At 38.0% G+C, this 25,725-nt stretch overlaps 1 protein-coding gene across 3 annotated transcripts in view; it reads left to right on the forward strand.

Moving 5' to 3' along the window:
- Window positions 1–25,725, forward strand: part of SMG1 (SMG1 nonsense mediated mRNA decay associated PI3K related kinase) — a 98,565-nt gene that overhangs the window by 58,352 nt on the left and 14,488 nt on the right. For all 3 annotated transcript variants that reach the window (XM_045776091.2, XM_045776088.2, XM_045776089.2), the window contains 26 exons: window positions 521–641; window positions 3,611–3,859; window positions 4,188–4,472; window positions 5,591–5,735; window positions 5,868–6,006; window positions 6,984–7,214; window positions 7,317–7,494; window positions 8,034–8,195; window positions 8,752–8,969; window positions 9,283–9,437; window positions 10,892–11,114; window positions 13,203–13,449; window positions 13,844–14,073; window positions 15,236–15,484; window positions 15,992–16,130; window positions 16,217–16,326; window positions 16,449–16,667; window positions 17,294–17,484; window positions 18,205–18,377; window positions 18,526–18,805; window positions 19,259–19,531; window positions 19,754–19,988; window positions 20,252–20,478; window positions 23,056–23,206; window positions 23,312–23,501; window positions 23,674–24,143. In XM_045776091.2, the coding sequence (XP_045632047.2) occupies window positions 521–641; window positions 3,611–3,859; window positions 4,188–4,472; window positions 5,591–5,735; window positions 5,868–6,006; window positions 6,984–7,214; window positions 7,317–7,494; window positions 8,034–8,195; window positions 8,752–8,969; window positions 9,283–9,437; window positions 10,892–11,114; window positions 13,203–13,449; window positions 13,844–14,073; window positions 15,236–15,484; window positions 15,992–16,130; window positions 16,217–16,326; window positions 16,449–16,667; window positions 17,294–17,484; window positions 18,205–18,377; window positions 18,526–18,805; window positions 19,259–19,531; window positions 19,754–19,988; window positions 20,252–20,478; window positions 23,056–23,206; window positions 23,312–23,501; window positions 23,674–24,143 (5,490 nt within the window). The remainder of the gene's footprint in view (window positions 1–520; window positions 642–3,610; window positions 3,860–4,187; window positions 4,473–5,590; window positions 5,736–5,867; window positions 6,007–6,983; window positions 7,215–7,316; window positions 7,495–8,033; window positions 8,196–8,751; window positions 8,970–9,282; window positions 9,438–10,891; window positions 11,115–13,202; window positions 13,450–13,843; window positions 14,074–15,235; window positions 15,485–15,991; window positions 16,131–16,216; window positions 16,327–16,448; window positions 16,668–17,293; window positions 17,485–18,204; window positions 18,378–18,525; window positions 18,806–19,258; window positions 19,532–19,753; window positions 19,989–20,251; window positions 20,479–23,055; window positions 23,207–23,311; window positions 23,502–23,673; window positions 24,144–25,725) is intronic.

The raw sequence follows: 25,725 nt of genomic DNA on the forward strand, positions 1-25,725 counted from the left end.
GACACCTGACTGGCTCAGTTGGTAGAGCGTGCTACTGTTGATCTCAAGAGTTGTGAGTTCAAGCCCCACGTTGGGTGAAGAACTTACTTTAAAAGAAAAAGTTAGTAATAGTAATGAAGACACCTCATTCTCTTCCCAAATAGGGTAAAGTTTAACCAAAGACGGGCCTGTCCCAAGGGAATTCTAGTCTTTGAGAATCTGCTTATAAAGCAGTAGTTTTACGTTTCTCTGTAATTCAACTTCTGCTTTATAGTAACTCTGGTGTTCATTTTTTATAAAAATGTGCTTTATTGATAAGTATTGGTAAATTGGACTTATTTTTTTTTTTTTGCAAAGCAAGGATTTTGCTCTTAGAGTGTCTTAGAGTGTTTTTCCTCTTGTGATTAGAAGCTAGTGAAGAAAGTGGAGAGTTTAATAGATGAGCCTGGAGTAGCCGGCTTATGGGGGATGCAGCTTACCTCAACCTATAAACATATAGAGAGGCTGTTTACATTAAGTAGTTTTGATTTTTCTTTGTCAGGATTGTCTTATTCCACTCTTCAGTGAAGCTCTACGTTCATGTAAACAGCATGATGTGAGGCCATGGATGCAGGCATTAAGATATACCATGTACCAGAGTCAGTTGTTGGAGAGGATAAAAGGTAATTAGGTTGTTTTTTTAAATAGCTTTGATTGAGATATAATTTACACATTTTAAGTGTACAGTTCCATGAGTTTTGACACATCTTCACCAGTGTAACCACCAATACAATCAAGATACAGAACACTGATCTTACCTCATAAGGTTTCCTTATGCCTCTTCCCTGACATCTGTCCTGTCCTGGACAAGCACTGATTTGTTGTCTATCACTGTAGATTAGACATGTCTTTACTAAAGTTTCATATAAATGGAATCATCCAGCTCTCTTGTGTCTGACTTCTCTTGTTCAGCATTTTATTTTTAAGGTTCCCCTGTGTTTTGTGTAGCAGTACTGTGATCCTTCCTGTTGTTGAGTACTGCCCATTCTGTGGCTATACTGTAATTGATCTCTGGGTCTTTTGGTTGATATTGGAGTTGTTTATTTTTAAATTTGGACTATTATGTATAAAGCTGCTATGAAATTCATGTACAGGTCTCTGGGTGAATGTATATTTGTGTTTCTCTTGAGTAAACCCCTACGAGTGAAATTGTTGGGTCATATAGTTCAGTGTTAAAAATAGTTTGGCATTTTCTTAGAAAGTGTTTGTACATTTCTTCTGGCATTTACATCCTTGGTAGTGCTGGTCTTTAATTTTAGTCACTGGTGCCAGTGTATAATAGTACCTCATTGTGGCTTGATTTGCATTTTCTTGGTAATTAATGAGATGGAACATGTTTTCATTTGCATAGTGGCCATTGTATATCTTACTTTGTTAAGTGTTCAGATCTTGCCCATTTTTTATTTATTTGTTCTGATACAGATTCTATGTCAGGTACAATATATTGCAAATGTTGTTTTAAACACTCCAAATGAATAGTTACGGAAGTAGTACTTGTATAAATATTAGTAGGTCTCTCTTTTTTTTAGTAGGTCTCATTTTTTTATTTTTTAATTTAAAAAATTTTTATGTTATTTTTTTAGTAGGTCTCATTTTTAAGAAAAATGTCTGTCATGTTAAAGGGATGCTAGCAATTTACTTTATTGTTTAAAAATGGAAAAGTTGCCAGAATTCTGTAGAATTTTAGTTGAAAATGTGGTAGCTAAGGTTACTGAATACATTTGTGTGTTAAATTTCAAATAAGGTTTTGCTGGGGTATGGACTTGGATTGCGGAGTGATTACTGGGAACTGTGACTCACCTGGATCCTCCTTGCCGCATACACTTGGGTTGGATCTTTAGCCCAGCATTTGCAGATGGAAGGCCCTTAGGGCAAGTCATTAAACTTCTGAGTCACTTTCCTCTTCAGTTATGGGTATGGCCTTGCACAGGAGATTCTTGTAAGGATTATAGGAAATGAGGCAAGGCATATACAAGCCCTAGCACAGAGCATGGCATATAATAGGACTACAAATATCATCTTCTTTCTCATCCTTCCCTTATTAAACAAGTTTTAAAATTGGGAATAAAAAATCAGTAACCCAGCAGTTACAGTTGGAGACAGAACTCCACTCCTCTTTTCCTTCTTCAGCAAGTGCTTATGAAGTGTGTGCTTTCTGCCAGGTATTGTGCTCAAAGTTGGGATGTAACGGTGAACAAGACAAGCCTGTTTTCTGCATTCCAGGGACCACAGTGATTCTAGAGTCTAGTAGGGAAAACTGACATCAAACAAGGGACGGCAGTATGGTGTGCTAAGTGGAAGTGAATGTACATTGTGCTTAAAAGAACATAACAAGGGCATCAATTTAATTCTAGGGATCAGTCAGAACAGGATTTGGGGAGGAAGTAACATTTAAGCTGTTACTTGAGGGAGGTAGGGATGAGATGGAAGGCAGTAGACTGGTTGGAAAAAAACAGGTGAAGGCCAGCAGCAGTAACAAAAGATTCTTAGATGACAGTTTGCCTAAGGGAGAGTGGGAAGAGAAGAAGCTGAGGGAGATGGAGATTGGAATGAAACATAAGACATCAGTGCCTTTCAAGGCAAATTGAGGAGTTGGGGTTTTGTCAAGGGAATAGTGGGAAGCCATCAAAGGGAAGTTACGTGTTCAGATTTACCTTTGTGTAAGATGATTTCAGTTGCAGGTTGGAGAATGGACTAGAAGAGGGTAAGACTGGGGGCAGAGGGACCAGTTAGGCTGAATTTCCTGCTAAGAGTAACCAAGGTAGTGGTAGTAGGGATAGAAAAAAATAAATATGATATGAGGGCTGCAAGTAAAGTCTTAAGATGACTGGCAGGCACCTGCTCAGGTAGCCAGGTTGATCACGTGCCTTTCCTTGAGTAAGGAATAACAGGAGAAGAAAGTAGAAGGTTTGGAGGGTGGTAGAAAATGGATTCCACTTGACACAGGTTAAAATTGCCTTTGAAATACCTGAGGGTAGGTGGCTGGTAGGCAGGTGGGACTCAGATGTCAGGTCTGGCCAGAGATAAAAGATTCAAGAGTCACCAGCATTTACAGGGTAATTGAAGCTACAGGAGCAGATGATATTGTCCAGGGAGAATATGCAGAGTGAGAAGAGTAGAGAGCCTAGAACTGACCCTGAGGAACATCAGTTTTAATGGATGGGTAGTGGATGAGAAGGCGACTGAGGATTCTTCAGAAAGGTAGGAGTGAACCAGGAGAGAATGGCATGATAGACGGGCAGAGGGTACTTACACAACAAGAGATGGTCTAGCCTTATTCTCTTTCCCCACCCTTTGGACTAGGCTCTTTACTAAAAAGATCAAGAAACTGAAAAGCTGATTTCTCGTAGCGAATGATTTTTACTTTGTCTGCTTCATCGTTTGCTTACATTTATTTCAACAAACGTACTGTTTATTATATGCCAAGTACTATGCTTAGCTGCTAGAGATTTAAAGATAACGAAAAATGAGTTATCTTTATTTTGGGAGTTGGTAGGGAAGGGAAAATGGCTGGGGAAGAATTTTTGGCTATGTTTCCGTGCAGTCTGGGTTAGACCAATAAGGGACTAATGAAACGTTTTCTTTTTTCCAGAACAAACAGTTCCAATTAGAAGCCATCTCATGGAGTTAGGTCTAACAGCAGCAAAATTTGCTAGAAAACGAGGGAATGTGTCACTTGCAACAAGACTGCTGGCACAGTGTAGTGAGGTTCAGCTGGGAAAGACTACTACTGCACAGGATTTAGTCCAGCATTTTAAAAAACTATCAACTCAAGGTGAAGTGGATGAAAAATGGGGGCCTGAACTTGACATTGAAAAAACCAAATTGCTATATACAGCAGGTTAGTAAAATGAACTGTGGTTTATGTATGACTAAAATGAAAATCATGTGTATGAAAATGTGTATGATTTAAGGCAGTAATAGAAAAGTTGATTTTTTTTTTTCAGCTGTGGCAGAATATTTGCATTTTGAATAGTAAATTACCTGTAATTGACTTACCTCTGTAATTTGGTGCTTTAGGAAGAGGTAATTTTGTTATAGTGTATCAAAGTAAGAAGTGTTTCTAGAGATCATTGATTACCACTGAATTTACATTGTTACTTTACCCTGAAGTACTGTTAATCCTTTGCATCTAAGACTTCTGAGGGCTGGTTTTTTGTTTTCTGTAGGCCAGTCAACACATGCAATGGAAATGTTGAGTTCTTGTGCCATATCTTTCTGCAAGTCTGCCAAAGCCGAATATGCAGTTGCCAAGTCAATTCTGACACTGGCTAAATGGATCCAGGCAGAATGGAAAGAAATTTCAGGGCAGCTGAAACAGGTTTACAGAGCTCAGCAACAGCAGAACTTCACAGGTCTTTCTACTCTGTCTAAAAACATACTTGCTTTAATAGAACTGCCATCTGTTAATACAATGGAAGAAGAGTATCCTCGGATTGAGAGCGAATCTACAGGTAGGATTTCTTTATTTTACTAGCTTTAAAATAACAATTTTAGAAGTTACTTCTCCACTATTTTAAAGTTTACAATGTTAGGCTGGCCGTAACTTGCCACAAAAATTGTTCGCGTGGAAATTTAGTATATTATACTGTCCTGAAATAACTAAAACACATTTCTTTAGTATCTAATGCCACTGTGGAGTTCACCTAACTCTGCTCTGTTCCTTGGGCCTTCTCAAGCCACAGTGCCTTTATGGACTTAGATGTTTTTGCCGGCAAGGTCCTGCTCCAGATACGTAAATTCCACCTCACACTGGGAGGAGCAAGAAAGATACACAGTAGTTGCCTGTGGTCTCCTTGGCTGGTAGAGCACAAAAACTATAGAAAGATGAAAGTTTCACATTCTGACAGTAGTGTTAGTAACAGAAAGGTCCTTGACAAATAGGGTAGTTCATTCAGTGTTGGAGTGTCTGTTCTGTCCAAGTTTTACAGAGTGGGAGATAGTTAACCTCTTCACTGATAAGAATATACTTTTATTTTTGTTATGAAGCCTAGAATTTTAATTACTTACGTTGGTCTTGTAAAATAATTATAATCTATGTAACTTTACAGTCTTGATATTCATAAGTGATGTGTCAAATGGCATTATAGCAGGTGATTTCTTCATTTCTAAACTGTGAATAAAGATATTTACCTCATGAATTTCTGACTGAATGAGATTGTTTACTGATGACCTATATATTATCTTTGCCAGAATGTTTAAGCTTAACCAATCACAAGGAAAGAGCCAGTTATACCTAGAATTCAAGACATTGTACAACACATGTGACACCTGTGTTGTCAGGAAAGATATTTATGTGGTTTACAAGGTGATAATTTAAGCTGCCTTGTGAAGCCGAGTGATTGATTTCAATATATGAACCTTTTAGAAAAAGCATAGTAAAAATGTGTTCTTTGATCAAATTTTTACTGTAATATTCTGGAACTTAGTGATAGCTTACAAGTAATAAATCCCTACAACGTTGGTAGGAATGCTGTTTGAAATTTATGAATGTAACATTGCTGAGTCCTTTCATTATTATTATTATTATTATTATTATTTATTTATTTTTTTTTTGGGTCCATTATGGCAGTACATATTGGAGTTGGAGAACCTGACTTCATTTTGGGACAGTTGTATCACCTGTCTTCAGTACAGGCACCTGAAGTAGCCAAATCCTGGGCAGCATTGGCTAGTTGGGCTTATAGGTGGGGCAGAAAGGTGGTTGATAATGCCAGGTATGTATGTTGAAATGTGTTGTTTATTTAATGCATTGCAAGATAAAGATTTGAAATGTCTGCTGACATGTTTTGGTAGCTTGACATGACAAATTTTGGTAGCTGGAACCAGTGACTTGTTTATTTTTATAGTCAGGGAGAAGGCGTTCGTCTGCTGCCTAGAGAAAAATCTGAAGTTCAGAATCTGCTTCCAGACACTATAACTGAAGAAGAAAAAGAGAGAATATATGGTATTCTTGGACAGGCTGTGTGTCGGCCAGCAGGGATTCAGGCAAGGAAAACATCATACAGTGTTCGGGAGAAATGGTGTTAAGATCACTGTTTTAATTCATTGATTTTGAAAAGGTTGATCACATATACTTAATTAAATGTCGAATGGGGTTTAGGCAGTTACTGTTACAAATCAAAACTTTGAGTTTTAAAGTGAAAGTGAGTTATACTTTTCTAAGCAGAATGTAATACCTTGAGAAATCATTTCCTTAAGGTCCTGTTACAATAGGTGAAGTTGGTTTTATGTGAATTAAGTTTCTCTTTTAATTGTTGTTTTGATCAGACATTAGGTTCTTAACACTAGCTTGGGACCTTTTAAAGTACACCAGTGCCTGAATACCACCCCAGATATTCTGAGTGGGACGTGGGTGTGTGTATTTAAGCTTACTAGGTGATTCTAATTCATAGCCAGAGTTGAAAACTAGTAGACTAAATGAGCTGTAGGATTTATTCCCTCTCAGCTCAAAATTCCGTTAATTCTAGAATGTTAAGAGTTATTGAGTTTTTGGATAGACTTTTTAAAAGTTTGGATTTATTTCATAGGCTAAACTGTACTGACTCATCTTGCTCTAGACCAGCATGTATCAGTGTCTGCCCGAGCTGGCGTTATGTACGTGCGCATTACTTTTATAAAGAGAGTAAAGTCTGTTGTGAGTGGATTCTGTATACATTCAAGCCTCAAACTTTTGAACAGATTACATTTAATGTTCTGCAGGTAGCATATTGTATTTTAACTTAGACGCATTTAAAGTACCAAAAAACAAAGTCTTATATCCTTCATTAGCTACATCAGTAAATACATCATACAGAGGAGCATAATGACATTGATTTAGCATGTATGAAACTAAATGTGAATTAATTTTATTTTTTATAAATGAGAAAAATGCTTTCATAGGATAGGAAAATCGTGTACCTTTTCCCCTTCCTTTTCTTTGTGTGTTAAAAAAAATTAGCATTTTACGCCCAAATTTTCTTCAGGATGAGGACATAACACTTCAGATAACAGAAAGTGAAGATAATGAGGAAGATGACATGGTTGATGTTATCTGGCATCAATTAATCTCAAGCTGCCCGTGGCTTTCAGAACTTGATGAAAGTGCAACAGAAGGAGTTATTAAAGTGTGGAGAAAGGTTGTAGATAGAATCTTCAGCCTGTACAAGCTGTCTTGCAGTGCATATTTTACTTTCCTTAAACTCAATGCCGGTCAGGTAGGTATCCTGGTGTTTGGTTCTAAGAAAATATATTTGACATTTCTGTCCTAGCACGCAAAAACAGTATTCTTATTTCTGCCTTTCACCTTTCCCTCTTAGATTCCTTTAGATGAAGATGACCCTAGGCTACATTTAAGTCACAGAGCAGAGCAGAGTACTGATGATGTGATTGTGATGGCCACACTGCGCTTGCTCAGATTGCTTGTCAAACATGCCGGCGAGCTTAGGCAGTATCTGGAACATGGCTTGGAAACAACACCTACTGCTCCATGGAGAGGTAATAGTCTAAATAAAATATTTTAGGAAAAATTATTTCGGGGTAGGATATATAAGACAATAAAAAAGTAGTTTCTTTATGTTTATAATTTTAATGTGTTATAGAATACCTTAACATTAGTTGATAGGACACTATGAACTGCATGTTACATACTCTTCTCTCCCACCTTTCAGAGAACTAGAAGGCTGACAGGCGGCAGGAGCTTTATGGACACAAAATGAATTTTGGAGACAGTAATGAAAATAAGTTTCAAAATTTTTGTATGTCCTGTGTTAAAAATTCTCTCTGTCTTTTACAGGCATTCATAGAAAATACATTTTGCCAGAACATTGTTGAATCACTCTGCATTTTGATTATAGCTCTGTACCCTAACCAAACTTGCAAATCAAGAACTATTGTTAGGGTTCTTTGTTATCACAGGGAGAAATTTGAGGTCCTTAGAACTGATTCTGACACACATCAGGTTTTATGCTTTTGCATCTACTATGTTGACAGTTTTTATTGACTTTAAAGTACCCTTCTTTCTTCTTATCCTGAAGGAATTATCCCACAGCTTTTCTCACGCTTAAACCATCCTGAAGTATATGTGCGCCAAAGTATTTGTAACCTTCTCTGCCGAGTGGCTCAAGATTCCCCGCATCTCATACTGTACCCTGCGATTGTGGGCACCATATCACTTAGTACTGAATCACAGGCTTCAGGTATGGAATATTTAAAATACTGCTACTTTAAGTACAAATTATTTTGCAGATAATGTCCGTTAGGTAAATTTTTTTCAGCTTCCTGTTACAGAGTTGATGGAATTTGTGGTTTTCAGTAATAATAATTATTGTTTATTGAGATAGTAACTGCTGTGTCTAGCACTAGGGGATGTGCTTTACACGTGCTCTTCAGTCTCACAGTAACCCATTTAGGCTTAGAGAAATTGAGCCAGTGCTCTGAGGTTCACCGATGAGCTGAGTAAATGGTAGAGAAGGATGAAACCAAGCTCTAGACTCTGGCTGCGAGAAAACTTTACTTATTGAGACTCATTTATTTTTTTTCCTCATTTATCTTCCATTTGCTTATAATATTAATAAATATAAAAGCTTACTTTGTGAAACGGCAGAATATCCATGATCTTTGGTTAATTTAATGCATGGAAGGCAAACTAATTAAGTGAGTGCTCTGGAGTTGACTGGACTACCAATGTTTTCCTTAACATATGCACATAGGAGAAACATCCAAAGTGTACCTAATTCTTCCATTTTCTTATAGGAAATAAGTTTTCGTCTGCAATTCCAACTTTACTTGGCAACATTCAAGGAGAAGAGTTGCTGGTTTCTGAATGTGAGGGAGGAAGCCCTCCTGCTTCTCAGGATAGCAATAAGGATGAACCTAAAAGTGGATTAAATGAAGACCAAGCCATGATGCAGGATTGCTACAGCAAAATTGTAGATAAGCTGTCCTCTGCAAACCCAACTATGGTGTTACAGGTACAAAACACAATTCGTATGTTTTTAAGTAATTTTTATTATATCCCCCCCTACCAAACAACCTGAAAACAAAACCCATAAAAACTGTCATGGAAATGATACTTGAAAAACAAAAAGGCTTTTAGAATAATCGAAATTGGCTTTACAATTCAGTATTGGTTTTATAAATCTGTATTTATAGAATCACTAATCAAGGTTCTCTGAATATATAAAGAACAAAAGATGCACATGTGGAACTTGTAATTTCTAGTGTTTGCAAAACTGCTGTGTGTGAGCTTGTAGATGAGCGTATTCGGATGTCCTGTGTGTGCAGGTCCAGATGCTTGTGGCTGAGCTGCGCAGGGTCACTGTTCTCTGGGATGAGCTCTGGTTGGGAGTTCTGTTACAGCAACACATGTATGTCCTGAGACGGATCCAGCAGCTGGAAGATGAGGTGAAGAGAGTCCAGAACAACAACACCTTGCGGAAGTATGTTTTTGTACACTTTTACTCTGAAGATGAAGCTACCCCCACCCGCCTTTAATGTAAAATATACAAAACATAAAGTGTGTTATTTTAACCAATTTTAAGTGTATAATTCATTCGCATTAAGTATATGTACAGTGTTCTGCAACCAGCACTACTGTTCATTTCAGGAACTTACTCATCCCAAACATAAGCTCTGTACCCACTAAACATTAACTCTCCATTGCCCCTAACCCTAGCGCCTTTTTATTCCTATTCTACTTTCTGTCTCTGTGAATTTGACTACTCTGAGGACCTCATGTAAGTGGAATCAAAGGTATTTGTTCCTTTGTGTCTGGCTTATTTCATTGAGCATGTTTGGAAAGTTCATCCATGTTATAACATGTATTGGAATTTCCTTCCTTCTAGCACTGAGTAACACTCCATTGTATGGATATACCACATTCTGTTTTGCAGTCATCTGTTAGTGGACATTTGGGTTGCTCCTACCTTTTGGCTATTGAGAACAGTGTTTCTGTGAACGTTAGTGTACAAGTATCTGTTTGACCCCCTGTTTTTAGTTATTTTGTGTATGATCCAGTAGATTTGCCTGGGTCATATTGTTACTCTATGTTTAACTTGTGGAGGAAGCACCAAACTGTTTTCCTGCACCAGTTTACATTCCCACCAAAAGTGCACGAGTGTTCATTTTCTCCATATCCTCACCAGTATTTGTTATTTCTTGTTTTTTTAATATAGTAGCCATCCTAATGGATGTGAAGTGGTATCTCATTGTGGTTTTGACTTGCATTGCTCTAACCACTAATGATGTTGAGCGTCTTTTTGTGTGCCTTTTTGATCATTTGAGTATCTTCTTAGGAGAAATGTCTGTTCAAGTCTTTTTCCCATTTTTGAGTTGGGTGTTTGGAGGTTTTGTTCATGTCGATTTAGGAGTTTGCTCTGTGTTCTGGTCATTAGCCCCTTTTCAGATATATGATTTGCAAATATTTTTTTCCTATTCTGTGCATTCTTTTCACTCTCTTAATAGTGTCGTTTGTTGCATAGAAGTTGAGTTTGATACGTAACCTTGTTTTTCTGTTTTTTCTTTTGTTGCCCGTGCTTTGTGCCATATCCAAGAAATCATTCCTAAATCAGGTGTCCAGAAGCTTTCCCCTACATTTTTTTCTAAGAGTCTTAGGTCTTAAGGTCTTTTATCCATTTTGAGTTATTTTTTTACATAATCGTATAAGGAAGGTAAGGGTCCAGCTTCATTCTTTTGCGAGTGGCTATCCAGTTTTCCCAGCGCCAGGTGTTGAAAAGCTGCCTCTTTCATGTGCTGGGTATTTTACAATGCTGTCTTTCTAAGTTATTATGCTAATATTTTATTTATTTTCGCTTATTTGTTGATTCTGTTTCCTTACACTAGATGCATTTAAACTGTTTGATGTTTGTAAAACTCTTTATGTCTTCCTGGCCAGAGAAGAGAAAATTGCAATCATGCGTGAAAAGCACACGGCTTTGATGAAGCCCATTGTGTTTGCTTTGGAGCATGTAAGGAGCATCACCGCAGCCCCTGCAGAAACACCTCATGAAAAGTGGTTTCAGGATAACTATGGTGAAGCAATTGAAAATGCTCTTGAAAAGCTGAAGACACCATCAAATCCGGCAAAGCCTGGAAGCAGCTGGATTCCTTTTAAAGAGGTACAAAAAAATCTCAAGAATGCTACTAAAATGGGAAATTCCATATGAAATACAAAATTTAAATATGGGGACTCTCCTTACTTGGAAAGTGAGAGATTTTGTAGGTCCATGGAAGGCAGCCTATGACCAGTTGCTTATAAGGAATGTAGAGAGAGGTGTTTTCTTCATTTTGAGAATTTGGGAGCGAATGGGCCTAAGGCAGCAAACTTTTATCTATAGAGGGTTCGTACTAGGGAAGAATATACTGTAAGAAATTAGTTAAGGAAAGGGTCTGGCCTTGAACTAAATATTGATGGCTTGCTTTATTGTCTTCATAAAAGATTACAAAAATTAATCTTGTACCTATTTAGCTTTTCTTAGGGGTAGTAAATATTTCTAACAGACAAACTATTCACATGTAACATCAATATTTATAAGTAACTGTTTGAAAATCAATTTTGCATAGGCTGTATGGGGATGATTAGCATATTTAAATATTTGAGAATCCTTACCCCCCCCCCTTTTTTTTTAAGATTTATATTTATTTGAGAGTGAGATAGCACTAGAGAGAGAGAGAGAGAGAGTGCAAGCCATGAGTAGGGGGCAGAGGGAGAGGGAGAAGCAGGCTCCGGATGGAGCAGGGAGCACAATGTGGAACTTGATCCCAGGACCCCTGGATTGTGATCTGAGCTAAAGGCAGACACTTAACTGACTGAGCCACCCAGGAACCTGAGAATCCTTATCTTTTATGTTTTGGTCCCCTTAATCTGTATTTGCTTTGGTTTTTTCTGGTATAGAAACAGCACCATTATTTGGGAAGCCTATTTATTACCCTATAGCTTTTTCTTTTTTTATCCTTTCTTTCTTACCTTTATTGCTCCTGATTTCCTTACTTTAGCAATGAAAAAACTATTAAAAGGTCCAGTGTAGAAACAAAGAGTACACCTAACTTTAAGTAGTAAATGCTATCTAGAGGAAACTAGAATAAATGGTAAATTCATAGTAAATAGCTAGAAGCGCAAGACTAGAACACTGACATGAAGGATGAAGTTTGTTGTGTGTGGCCTAGCCAAAACTTTTTTGCTTGCATTCCAATAGCAGTTTCTTGCTTGGCTCCTATTCAGTAAATCAACTAAGAAAATCAAAGGAAGAGATAACAGGAATACATTTAAAAAAATAATTGTTATTTATTGATGCATTTCTAAAGGATGTATTGTTTAGTTTCTGCCTGTTTTTAAACTTCATATAAATGAGATCATATATATATATATATATGTGTGTGTGTGTGTGTGTGTATGTATATATATTTGCGTTTATTCTATAATTGATGGGTCAGTATTAGGCTTTTATGATTCATCCATATTTTGTATGCAGCTGAACATTGATGTATTATGGGAAAGTGCTACAGTTTATCCATTGTGTCCTGTCTGTGGGTACTTGGAATGTTTCCAAGTTGTCCTTTTCCTTTTATGGAACAAAGCTCGCTGAGGATTGATTAAACATTTTTCATATGAAAGCAGAGCTCAGAGTTAATACAGGTGCACATTATTAATTTAGCTAAAAGTAGGGATACAACTATATATGCGATCCACTCCCTACGAGTTATTAGAAGGGGTTGTGGTGTTAATTCTGCATACTTTAAGTGGTCAGAGCTCTTAAACTGTTACCAGCTTTTCAAGTGGCTTCTAAGGGTCTATCTACTTGACACCCAGCAGCTGTCAGTTTTATCTTTTGCTCTATTGTAAGGACTTAATTGATTTGTTTTCGCATTGATAAAACGTAGCTTAATGTGGGGAATTAGCTTGCTACCAGCCCTAAATTTAGTGATCACAGCAGTGCTTTCCTTCCATCTGCTATGATTGCATTGGTTGTTTGGACAGAGAAGAGAGAGGTCTAAACAAAGTAGAAATCACCTAGATCATATCAACACACTAGTATTTTCTCTCTCAGGATGGCCCAAGTATGTAACATGAAATTAAATGTAGGAACTATAATGTGAGACATCTGTATTCGTATTTTAAGTTTACTTTTATGCCAAATTGAATGTGGAAGAAAGTTAAGTGTTGGAGTGATAACATAAACCTGTTTTTCCCCCTCTTATAAATACAGATAATGCTGAGTTTGCAACAGAGAGCACAGAAACGTGCAAGTTATATCTTGCGTCTTGAAGAAATCAGCCCATGGCTGGCTGCCATGACTAACACCGAAATTGCTCTTCCTGGAGAAGTGTCAGCTAGAGACACTGTCACAATCCACAGTGTGGGCGGAACTATCACCATCTTACCTACCAAAACCAAGCCAAAGAAACTTCTCTTTCTAGGGTCAGATGGCAAGAGCTATCCTTATCTTTTCAAAGGTGGGATTTAAAACAAGAGCCTTAATTTGATTATGAATGCTTTGTGTATGAATGTGCTGGGAGAGAATTGTTCCAGGTGAATAGCCTGGATTGTTTTGTATCTTCTGTGATTTTGAATGGAAGTGGTTGGAGGCTGTGTCGTAAGATTTTCCATTACCTCTCATCTCTTTGCTTAAGAACTTACATAAGCAGAACTGAGGTACAGCTAATAATGCTAGTGTCTAATACCTTGTGACTGAATGGAATGTCCTTTAATGGTCCCATTATGCTTCCTTGGCTCTCAGTTCTTGACTGCTACTGTTAATTGAGAGGAAACACAAAAGTGATATATCTGTAACCCCATCCCCAGCCCATTTGGTCACCACTCTAGCTACTTTAAGTTTTGTTTCCATAGGATTAGAAGATTTACATCTGGATGAGAGAATAATGCAATTTCTGTCTATTGTGAATACCATGTTTGCTACAATCAATCGCCAGGAAACACCCCGTTTCCACGCCCGACACTATTCTGTAACGCCACTAGGAACCCGATCAGGACTAATCCAGTGGGTGGATGGAGCCACACCCTTATTTGGTCTTTACAAACGATGGCAACAACGGGAAGCTGCCTTACAGGCACAGAAGGTTGATAAATTCAGATATATGTGTACTTTTATTTGAATTTCTGTAAAAACATATATTAGTCTCTTTCTTGTTCTGTGTGAAATACTCATAGGCTTACTGTACTTGAACATTTTGGTAAGTTTATAAATGCTATAGAACAGACTTGAAATATCTAGGAAAGTGTTTCTGAGGCATATTTTATAAAAATAAAGTTTTTTTTAAGATTTTATTTATTTGACAGAAAGAGAGGCAGCGAGAGAGGGAGCAAAAGCAGGGGGAGAGGGAGAAGCAGGCTTCCCGCTGAGCAGGGAGCCAGATGTGGGGCTCAATCCCAGAACGCGGGGATCACACCCTGAGCCGTAGGCAGACACTTAATGACTGCGCTACCCAGGCACCCCTGCTTTTAAATTAAATTTACAAATAAGAGAGCTTTGAAAATCAGTTTCTTTTAAGTATGTAAAAAAAAAAAAAGCAACTACATTTATAGTTAATTTTAATTACTGTGATGTCATATTTTGTGCCTGTGAAATTTATCACTCTGATTTAGACTAGGGATTTAATTTAGAATTCATTCTAGCTAAGCATCTGAGTGCTTATTAGTATATAGGAGCAGTACTAAGTGCTACAGAAATAAAGATAAGTTTTATACAGTCTCAACCTCAGGAGTCCATATCTAGCCAAAATAATTATTCTAATTAGGGTAGGTATGGGAAGGAGCAAGAATTTGAAAGGAGTCAAGTTTAAAAAATAAGCATAGGAGACTTCAGAACAATTATTGAGGGTTAAATGAGAAATGGGAAATAGGGGCTATCTAAATTTTTGAATACTGTTAATTTTATATTGATGATTGAGTCGTATCAGTAAAGAGTGAAATTTGTGCATAAGTTAATGACATTTTCAGTAGAATTATATGTTACAAAGAAGAATGTAAATGTTGAGTTTTATTGAAGCTCAAGAAAATAGATCAGTAGACTAAGTTTTATATAGTAAAGTGGTAGTACTTAATTAAGAGAAAGATAGGTAAGTTGTAAGAAAGATGCACAGTCCAGAGGAATTTGTGCAATTTGGCCAGGAAGGTGGAGGATGCCACTCAAAAACCAGTTCTTAAAATACTACTTTAAATTCAAAGTAATCTTTATCTGTATTTAAATAAAGTTGATATTTTTCTTAAAATTTTTTTTAGGCCCAAGATTCCTACCAAACTCCTCAGAATCCTGGAATTGTACCTCGTCCTAGTGAACTTTATTATAGTAAAATTGGCCCTGCTTTAAAAGCAGTTGGACTTAGTCTCGATGTGTCCCGACGGGATTGGCCTCTTCATGTAATGAAGGCGGTACTAGAGGAGTTAATGGAGGCCACCCCCCCCAATCTCCTTGCTAAAGAGCTTTGGTCCTCTTGCACCACACCTGATGAATGGTGGAGAGTCACACAGGTATGTGTTTTGTTCTGGGCTGTAATCAGTATTATTGTTTCTTTTGCCTGCTTCCTGTCTAGTCTGTATTGTTCACTCTCCTCCTCTTCCCCCTCGTCTCGCTCCAGACTTGGTAGTTTAGGACCTGTATTCGAGTTTTACGTTACACTTATTTTCATAAGGTGTGACCATGACTGTGTGAGGGCAGAACAGAGGGGATGATGGTTGGAGTGAAAAGAAGAATAAAAGCTTGAGAAAGGGAAAAACTAGGGAGGCTGAAAATAGTTTTGTTTTTTAAATCCAGCATTAGGATACTAAGTAGGACCAATAAGGACCACAGTGTTGTCTGCTGCTGCTCAGTGCAGAGCCTCTGGGGCCACTTGCAGCATCCCTTAGGAATGCTATTTAGAAATGAGGGAGTGGGATTATGGAATTCTGTAAATTTTGGAGCATCAAGTCCATGTTGGAAGGAAGTTTGCTGATGGTGTTACAACTTGCTCTCCTCACCCCTTCTCCCCTCTTGTTTAGTCTTATGCCAGATCTACTGCAGTCATGTCTATGGTTGGATACATAATTGGCCTTGGAGATAGACATCTGGATAATGTTCTCATAGATATGACGACTGGAGAGGTGGTTCACATAGATTACAATGTTTGCTTTGAAAAAGGTAAAATTAAATTCGACTTTTACATTTATGTGAGGGTCAGATGTTTTTGGTGAAAGGACAAAAATATAACAGTTTGTCTTTTCAAGGTAAAAGCCTTAGAGTTCCTGAGAAAGTACCTTTTCGAATGACACAGAATATTGAAACAGCACTGGGTGTAACTGGAGTAGAAGGTGTTTTTAGGCTTTCATGTGAGCAGGTATGTTGTTTCTCTTGCACCTTTTAATGTACCTGTTAAATTATCAAATCTTGTGGAATGAAAAACTACATTTGAGTGAGGAAACTTGTGGCAAAACCTGATTAAAATACCTCTGAAAACAGGTTCTACACATCATGCGGCGTGGCAGAGAGACTTTGCTGACATTGCTGGAGGCCTTTGTGTATGACCCCCTGGTGGACTGGACGGCCGGGGGCGAGGCGGGGTTTGCTGGCGCTGTCTATGGTGGAGGTGGCCAGCAGGCTGAGAGCAAGCAGAGCAAGAGAGAGATGGAGCGAGAGATCACCCGCAGCCTCTTTTCTTCCAGAGTAGCTGAAATTAAGGTGAAGGCAGTGATAATAAGTCATCACCATCTTTTTACTAGTGTTAACATGTCCACCAAGAAGCTGGGTAAAGCTATCTTTTAATAAAACTATCTTTTAAAAAGTATTTTTGGAAGACTATCATGTATAATACTGAAATGTCAGTGAAATAGGGCAATTTGATGTCTTTTTAGTAGGAAATGCTCCCATACGAAGACACACAATCACACTCTTATTCATTGGAGGTGGGTTAATGATTTGGGGGAAAAAAATTACACCTTTTTTAATACATTGAAACGTGTTTCCAATGATTATTTTAGGTATTCCTTACTTGGATAGCCTCCCCTCAGTCTTAATTTTAATATCATGGTAGCCAGTGATGCTAACACTACGTTGTGTGGCATGGTGGTAACTACATGGTGTTGTGAGATTTGAGTCTCAGTTTATGACTGTGTGAACTTGAATGCAGTGGTTATCGTTATCTGTGAAATACATGTGCCCTTACCCCCTCAGGGTTTAAGTTAAGAGATTTAAATAGAATAATGTATACAAGATGTCCATCTAACATGATTCTTGTGGCAGATATCATCATATCTCACAGCTGACCCTGTAAGAATTTCCCTAATCATAATTAAATCTTTTTACAGGTGAACTGGTTTAAGAATAGGGATGAGATGCTGGTTGTGCTTCCCAAGCTGGACAGCAGCTTAGATGAATACCTAAGCTTGCAAGAGCAGCTGACAGACGTGGAAAAACTTCAAGGCAAACTGCTGGAAGAAATAGAGTTTCTAGAAGGAGCTGAAGGGGTGGACCATCCTTCTCACACTCTGCAACACAGGTTTAAAAGTGTTGAACACTTGTTTCTAAATATATGCCATTAAGGAGAATTTTCATATTTGTGTAAACATTGTCAACTTGAATTAGAGTTATTGCAGCAATTTACATAAATGACAAAAGCTCTCCCAAGGACTGCAGTTTCGAATTGTTAATACACAGAAATTCACTTAAATTTTCTGCTTTATTATAGGTAATTGAAATGTTTGGGTAATTATGGGAGATAAGTGGATATAGTGGTTAGAACATGAACTTGGATTCAGAAAACCTGAGGTTTGGGTTTCTCTCTACATTTTGTGTCTGGATCCTTATTCATTAGTACAGTGGCAGTTATTTTACCCACTTTGCTGAATTAAGCATTAAACTAAATAGAATGATCTAAGCGAATGAACTTTGTACAGTGCAGATGCTTGGTAAAGGGTAAATATACAAATGCCACACGCTGCATGAGTCTCTGAGATTAAAAGATCTGTGAAGTATCCATTGTTTACACTAAAGATAACTCAACACCTGGCTGGTGTGGTGGGTTTTGAAAATGTTTTATTTAAAATTGTGAGTATAGTTGAGAGAATTACAGGAAAAACAGAGAAGTAGGAGACATTTGAGCAGTGCACTCAAGATCGAAAAGGAACTTATCAGGCAGTCCCAAGTATGAGCAGAATCAAGGTTTATGAAAGTACATAGAAGGAAGAAGCAATTTAAAAGAATTTTTCCCTCCAATTAGGTATTCTGAACACACTCAACTACAGACTCAGCAAAGGGCTGTTCAGGAAGCAATCCAGGTGAAGCTGAATGAATTTGAACAGTGGATAACACATTATCAGGCTGCGTTCAATAATTTAGAAGCAACACAGCTTGCAAGTCTGCTTCAGGAGATAAGCTCACAAATGGACCTTGGTATGGGTTGATTTATCTTAGATACACATGTTAAGCATGTGAGTTTTGTATTTGTGTGTGTATGTGTGGGGTTCTGGTTTGTGCTCCTTTCAATGACTGCTGCTTTGGAATAGTTTCACCGTGATTAATAATCGTCTTTTACCAAAAGGTCCTCCAAGCTATGTGCCAGCGACAGCCTTTCTACAGAATGCTGGCCAGGCGCACTTGATTAGCCAGTGTGAGCAGCTGGAGGGGGAAGTGGGCGCTCTTCTCCAGCAGAGGCGCTCGGTGCTCCGAGGTTGTCTGGAACAGCTGCATCACTATGCAACCGTAGCTCTGCAGTATCCAAAGGCCATATTTCAGAAACATCGAATTGAGCAGTGGAAGACCTGGATGGAAGAACTCATCTGTAACACCACAGTAGAGCGCTGTCAAGAACTCTACAGGAAGTGCGTTGATCACACTTAATTTTCTTGACCTCTCTTGGGATTAGATGCAAAGTTGTGTTCAAATTATTATTATCATGTGTGCATAATATTTCATTTTTCTGAAAGAAATTGTTGAGGGATGGAAGCTGAATGGGATCAATTTTTTCTTGGTTTTAAGATGATTTGAGGTCATGTTTTCCCTTATAAGAGGGTGTGTTTTTCCTAATTGATTAAATGTATCCCAGTATCAGAGTGATGGGATCAGGGTAAAGAGAGCTAAACTCAGTTGAGCTGTCGCTCACTAACAAGTGGTCTTGGAAAATGACTTGAGCTCTTGAGACTTTTTCTTACTTGTAAAAATGGTTTCTGCTATTTAAGGTTCGAGGATCAAAGGCTCCAGTCTAAAATGTGAACTAACTTTACAAGCAGGAAGTGGGTTACATTGTAAACAAGCACCTCTCTCTCTCTGTGTAGATATGAAATGCAGTATGCTCCCCAGCCTCCACCAGCAGTGTGTCAGTTCATCACTGCCACGGAGATGACCCTGCAGCGGTACGCAGCCGACATCAACAGCAGGCTGATCAGACAAGTGGAACGCTTGAAACAGGAAGCTGTCACTGTGCCTGTTTGTGAAGATCAGTTGAAAGAAATTGAACGTTGCATTAAAGTTTTCCTTCACGAGAATGGAGAAGAAGGATCTTTGAGTCTAGCAAGTGTTATTATTTCTGCCCTTTGTACTCTTACAAGGTGAGTTAGCCAACTCCAGATTGAGACCATTTTGTTGTCTTGAAAACATTCATACTGAGATTTCCTGTCCTTTTTTTTAATACCATCTTAAGGTATTCTTTTACTTTCATTAGTCTTGCCCACTGTTACGGCTGCTCTACTTCCTTTCTGAGTTTGAGGTATCCACTCGTCTGTGTGAGTGTAGCTGATAGGTTTCACTGTATAAACCCTTGTTGCATTTAGGCGGAACCTGATGATGGAAGGTGCAGCTTCAAGTGCTGGGGAGCAGCTGGTGGACCTGACCTCTCGGGATGGAGCCTGGTTCTTGGAAGAGCTCTGCAGTATGAGTGGGAACGTCACTTGCCTGGTGCAGTTGCTGAAGCAGTGCCACCTGGTGCCACAGGACTTGGACATTCCGAACCCAATGGAAGCTTCTGAGGCAGTTCATTTAGCTAATGGAGTGTATACCTCACTTCAGGTGAGCGCTTTTAGATTAGCTTAAAATTGATAAGTTTGTTTTAGATATTGAACATTGTACTTCTTATCACTGGCTCAGAAAAGCAATTTGACTTTTTCCCTTTTAATGTTGCTTAATTGATCACTTAAAGATCAGTGTGAGGTTTGTGGCCAGAAATTGGTTACAGTTGCATATGTCTGTTCTTAATACATGCATTAAACCTCTGAAGGTATAACTTATCTAAACTTAGAAAACATTAAAATATATTTCTCACATATTTATAGGAATTAAATTCAAATTTCCGGCAAATCATATTTCCAGAAGCACTGAGATGTTTAATGAAAGGAGAATACACATTAGAAAGTATGCTTCATGAGCTGGACAGTCTTATTGAGCAGACAACTGACGGCGTTCCCCTGCAGACTCTAGTAGAATCTCTTCAGGCCTATTTAAGAAACGCGGCTATGGGACTCGAGGAGGAAACGCATGCTCATTACATCGATGTTGCCAGGCAAGTGAATGGTAGCTGTGACGGAGCTGGGGAAGCCAGGTGACAGGTTCTGGGCTCTGTGCTGCAAGTTTAGTTTTAATTGTACAGCAGATAGAACTACTAACAAATGCTTCTATACAGATCTTTTTTAAAAAGTTTATTTGTTTGGGGGGCACTTGGGTGGCTCAGTCAGTTAAGCATCTGCCTTCGGCTCAGGTACTGGGATCAAGCCCTGCATCAGGCTGCTTGCTCAGCAGGGAGTCTGCTTCTCCCTCTGCCTGCCACTCCCCCTGCTTGTGCTCTCTCTCTCTCTCTCAAATGAATAAATAAAATCTTTAAAAAATAGTTTATTTATTTGGAAATAATTACAGAGTCATAGGAAGTTGTACGATAACGTGTGTGTAGGGACGTCTTGTGCAGGCTCCATCCTTCCTGCGCTCTTAGCATCTTGCATCCCTGTAGTACTGTGGCACCACCACAAAGTGGATGTCGGTACAGTCGACAGAGCTTACTGAGATTTCCCCAGTGACGCGTGCACCCTGGGTTTGTAGCTCCATGCAGTTTTATCACATACACACTATACTTTTAGTGTTGTTTCACCATATGTGTGCTGCACATACACAAAGTGGAGTGTGGTATTTTTTAAGCCAGCCCTTGGAACTCCATGGAAGCATCTGAGCCAGTTTAGTTAGTTAATGGAGTATACACTGCACTTCAGGTAAATGCTTCTAAGTTTGCTTAAACTTTATAAGTATGTTTTAGGTACTGAACATGGTGTTTTCCACCTCTGAAATGCAGAAAAACAGTTTGACTTTGGAACCTGCAAAGGTTGGGTGGTTCCTCCAGCCATGCATTATGTCCCTAGCTAAGCTGTAAGCCTCTTTGTCTCTGGTGACTTCAGACCTCTTTTTTGGGCATTCTGGTGTCGAGTTCACCCCAGAGAGTGTAATTGAGGGAGTAGAAATGGATTGACCTGTTGTGCTTCCTCCTGTGAGAAAATTCAAAGAAAGGCAAGTAGAATAGTATAATGTACCTTCATTTTCCCACCTGAGGTAATTATCTGCACCTGCTTAAATTGTTTAAATTATTTATCTTGTTTAAATTGTACCACCCCGATTATTTTGAAGCAAGTATCTTTTCATTTTTAAATACTATTCGAAGTACATATATCTAAAATAGAAACTTAGTTTCCTTTATCATGGTGTCATTACTTCACCCCAAAAGTTAACAGTAATTCTTTAATGTTTTCTGTTATCTGCATTCATAATTTTCCAATTTATGTTTCTTTGTAGTTGTTTCACCATAAGTAGAAAAAATGAGTGTAATTATTATAGCATAAACTAAAAGTCAGCTGGATGATGATTTCGATTATTTGCACAAGAGCTTTATCATTTAAATTTCTAGCATTATTTAAAAAGTTAGATGCCAAATCTATACACCTTTCTTACTAAATTTCAGCCCTTATTTATCTCCCTTTAATATCTAATTCAGATTTCTCTTACCCTCAAATGGATGATTATTTATTTTTCATGTATGATTTGGGTGACAGACTTAATGCCTGATCTGTTACAGCTTGTTTTACCTTGTTTTGGAGAAACTCTGATTATCTCAAGAAAAAATTGCATACCATTTTGTAGCTCTTTTTTCCATTAGAAATTGCTCTGGTTAGCCTTTTTAAATTCTCTTAATAGTTTTATAGTTATTTCTGTATGTGTGTGTGATAAAGTTGAAAATCTAGTTAACATTAGTAACATGAATTGATACTATTTGTAGGTTCCAGGAGTGCTGTTTTTGATTTTTTATATAATATGTTCAGACTAGTCTCCAGATACATAAGCCACTGTGTAAGCCTTAAGTTAATGATGATGTATGGGGTGAATTTCTGAAGACTTACACTCAAACTATGCATTATTCAAAACCAGGTGTGCCACGGGTGGCAGGCATTTGAGTTTATGGTCTATAGTTGGCTCTATCATGTATGTGACAGTAAGTAGTATGAACATACCTGACAGTTTTTGCTAAAGTCCTCCAGCTTTAGAATTGTATGATTCTTGACATTTATTGGGGGTTTGTATTATTTTACATTCTTTGTGTAAAGTGAGACTGTAGTATCTTACATAGTTCTTTTAAAAATTGTCATAATTCAAGTTTGCCTAAAATTTAATCATGTGAACAGTTACTGACACTGAATTGGAACCATTACCATCACATTGTACTGGCACTGCATGTCATTTTATCCTAACACTCTTTCCTGCATGCAAAAAGATTTCTAGGGGTGCCTGGGTGGATCAGTCGAGTAAGCGACTCTTGATTTCGGCTCAGGTCGTGATCCAGAGGACCTGATCTAGAGAGCCTGGGATTGAGCCCCATGTGGGGCTCTGCGCTCAGCGGGGAGTCTGCTTGAGAATTCTCTCCCTCTGTCCCTCCTCCCACTTGTGTTCTTTCTCTCTCTCTCTCAAATAAATAAAATAAACCTTTAAAAAAAAAAGATTTATTTTCCAGATCACATGCTAGCTGTGACTTATACTGACCTTTTGTGTTTTTCCCCAAATTTACTACTCTTCCGTAGGATGTTAATTCCCTTTTCTTTTTCTCTAGAATACTTCATGCTCAATATGGTGAATTAATCCAACCAAGAAACGGTTCGGTTGATGAAACACCAAAAATGTCAGCTGGCCAGATGCTTTTGGTAGCATTTGATGGCATGTTTGCCCAAGTTGAAACTGCTTTTGGCTTATTAGTTGAAAAGGTAAATACTGATTTTATGAATAAATAATGCACGTGTGGTAAAGTAGTACTTCACTGTGTGAAGAGTAATGAACTTTGTTTTTTTTTTTTTTTTTTTTTTGCATAGTTAAATAAGATGGAAATTCCCATAGCTTGGCGAAAGATTGACATTATAAGGGAAGCCAGGAGTACCCAAGTCAATTTTTTTGATGACGATAATCACCGGCAGGTGCTAGAGGAGATTTTCTTTCTAAAAAGACTACAGACAATTAAGGAGTTCTTCAGGCTCTGTGGTACCTTTTCTAAAACTCTATCAGGTAATCTTTCACATTTAAACATGCTGGATTTACTTGTGTAGAACTTTGGAAGGGGGCAGGATGGAGTAGGCTTAACTTAATTGAATCTTCATAAGGTCTTGTTTTTAAATAGCATCATTATTACCTTATTTTACTTTGCATGAAGTACTTTACGAAAGTTTTCCTTTTTTAGGATCGAGTTCACTTGAAGATCAGAATACTGTAAATGGACCTGTACAGATTGTCAACGTGAAAACCCTTTTTAGAAACTCCTGTTTCAGTGAAGACCAGATGGCCAAACCCATAAAGGCATTCACAGCTGACTTCGTGAGGCAGCTCTTGATTGGACTCCCAAACCAAGCCCTAGGACTCACCCTCTGCAGTTTTATCAGTGCTCTAGGGGTAGACATTATTGCTCAAGTAGAGGCAAAGGATTTTGGTGCTGAAAGCAAAGTTTCTGTTGATGATCTTTGTAAGAAAGCAGTGGAGCACAACATTCAGATTGGGAAGTTCTCTCAGCTGGTCATGAACAGGGCAACTGTGTTAGCAAGTTCCTATGATACTGCCTGGAAGAAGCATGACTTGGTGCGCAGGCTGGAAACCAGTATTTCTTCTTGTAAGACAAGCCTGCAGCGTGTTCAGCTGCATATTGCCATGTTTCAAGTAAGTGTTTTTTCCTAATGTGTTTTTCTCCACTATAGGAATTTGAAAACCAGGGGGAATTAATATAACAATGTAAAGAAGAAAATATTTAAAAGTCCTGGATTGCGCCAGCTTGCAGCAAAGCCAGCTTTTTGGCATTTTGGTATTTCTTTCCTGTTTTTCCTTGTTTCTGTTCCATGTAGTTGAGAGTATTTTGTGTTTACACTTTGTGACCTTTAACTTTGTTTCCATCAGTGTTGTATGGTTGGTATCCTCTGTATCATTAAGTATTACTTGTAAATATGATTTCTAATGGTTGAATTTATTCGTTATATGAATATGCCTCCTATATTATTTAACATATAATTAAGATTGTTTCTAAAGTGACTTCTGTTTCCCTGATGCTCTAATGATGTGATAACAGCTTTGTGCATGAATCCATCATCATTTGGAATTTGTTTTTAGAGGCCTGTTTTTGTCTGTGATCATTTAGGGAGCAGTATGACAACACAGGCTTTGCGGGTGAGATGGATTTAGATTCAGGTGTGTGAACTTGGGTTTAATCCTCCCTCAGGTGGGAACCATACTTCTCACAAAGATTGCGGACTATGAGGGTTAAAAATGATGTTTTATATGAGACACTAAGCACAGTATAAATTGTAGCTCTTCTCTTCTTTTCTTTTCTTTTCTTTTCTTTTCTTTTCTTTTCTTTTCTTTTCTTTTCTTTCCTCCCTTCCTCTCTCTCATTCTCCTCCCTTTCTTTCTGTTTTCCTTTCTTTCTTTCCTTCCTTTCTTTCTTCCTTCCCTTTCCTTTTTCTTTTCTTTCCTCCCTCCCTCCCTCCCTCTCTCTCTTTCTTTCTTCTTTCTACCTTGCTTTTCTTTCTTCCTCCCTTCCCCTTCCTTCTTTTTTCTTTTCTTTTCTTTTCTTTTCCTTCTTTTCTTTCTTCCAAATATAGGCTTCAATATTGTCTGTAGCTTCAAACGGGTTGTGTAAGTTGGAGTAATATTTGGGGACTGTGTTTTTCTGGGATCTGTTTTGGTACAAACGCTGGTTACTTTGTATTATTTATGTTGAAGGTGCTTCCCCATGGTGGAGTTGGTGGCTTCAGCCTCAGTGCATGAATCAGCATATTTCCTTCTCTTTGCAGTTTTATCATGAGCTGTTTTTTTTAGCTCATAAATTAAGAAAAGTAATTTATTCACATTTTGAAATTGTATTTATTATATATTAATGGTCTCTAGCACATTGCAATCTTTTTGTATTTTTTCTTATAAATTATGTAATGTTGTAAGTTTTATTTATACATTCTAGAGTTTATTCCCTTAAAAAAATCGACAACTGTATGGAAAGTGTTGTAAAAATCCTTACAATTTTGTTGATCTAAACAAATGTTCATGTAGCCCAAATATCTCTTGGGCCTTCTGGGGCCTCCCTTAAAACATATAAGATAGCTCGATCCTCGGAGCAGTTGCCTGCCCCTTTCTGCAACTTTTAGGTTCTCTGGAGAATTCTTTGTTCTGTGACTGCTGCCATCATTTCTTTTAATCACTTGCTTAGCCTCATGCTGGACAGTCTTCACCTCTCCACCATCCATCCCCCCCA

The sequence above is a fragment of the Ursus americanus genome, chromosome 2 (assembly GCF_024610735.1).
Source record: "Ursus americanus isolate L20-20 chromosome 2, mUrsAme1.1.p, whole genome shotgun sequence".
Lineage (NCBI taxonomy): Eukaryota > Metazoa > Chordata > Mammalia > Carnivora > Ursidae > Ursus > Ursus americanus.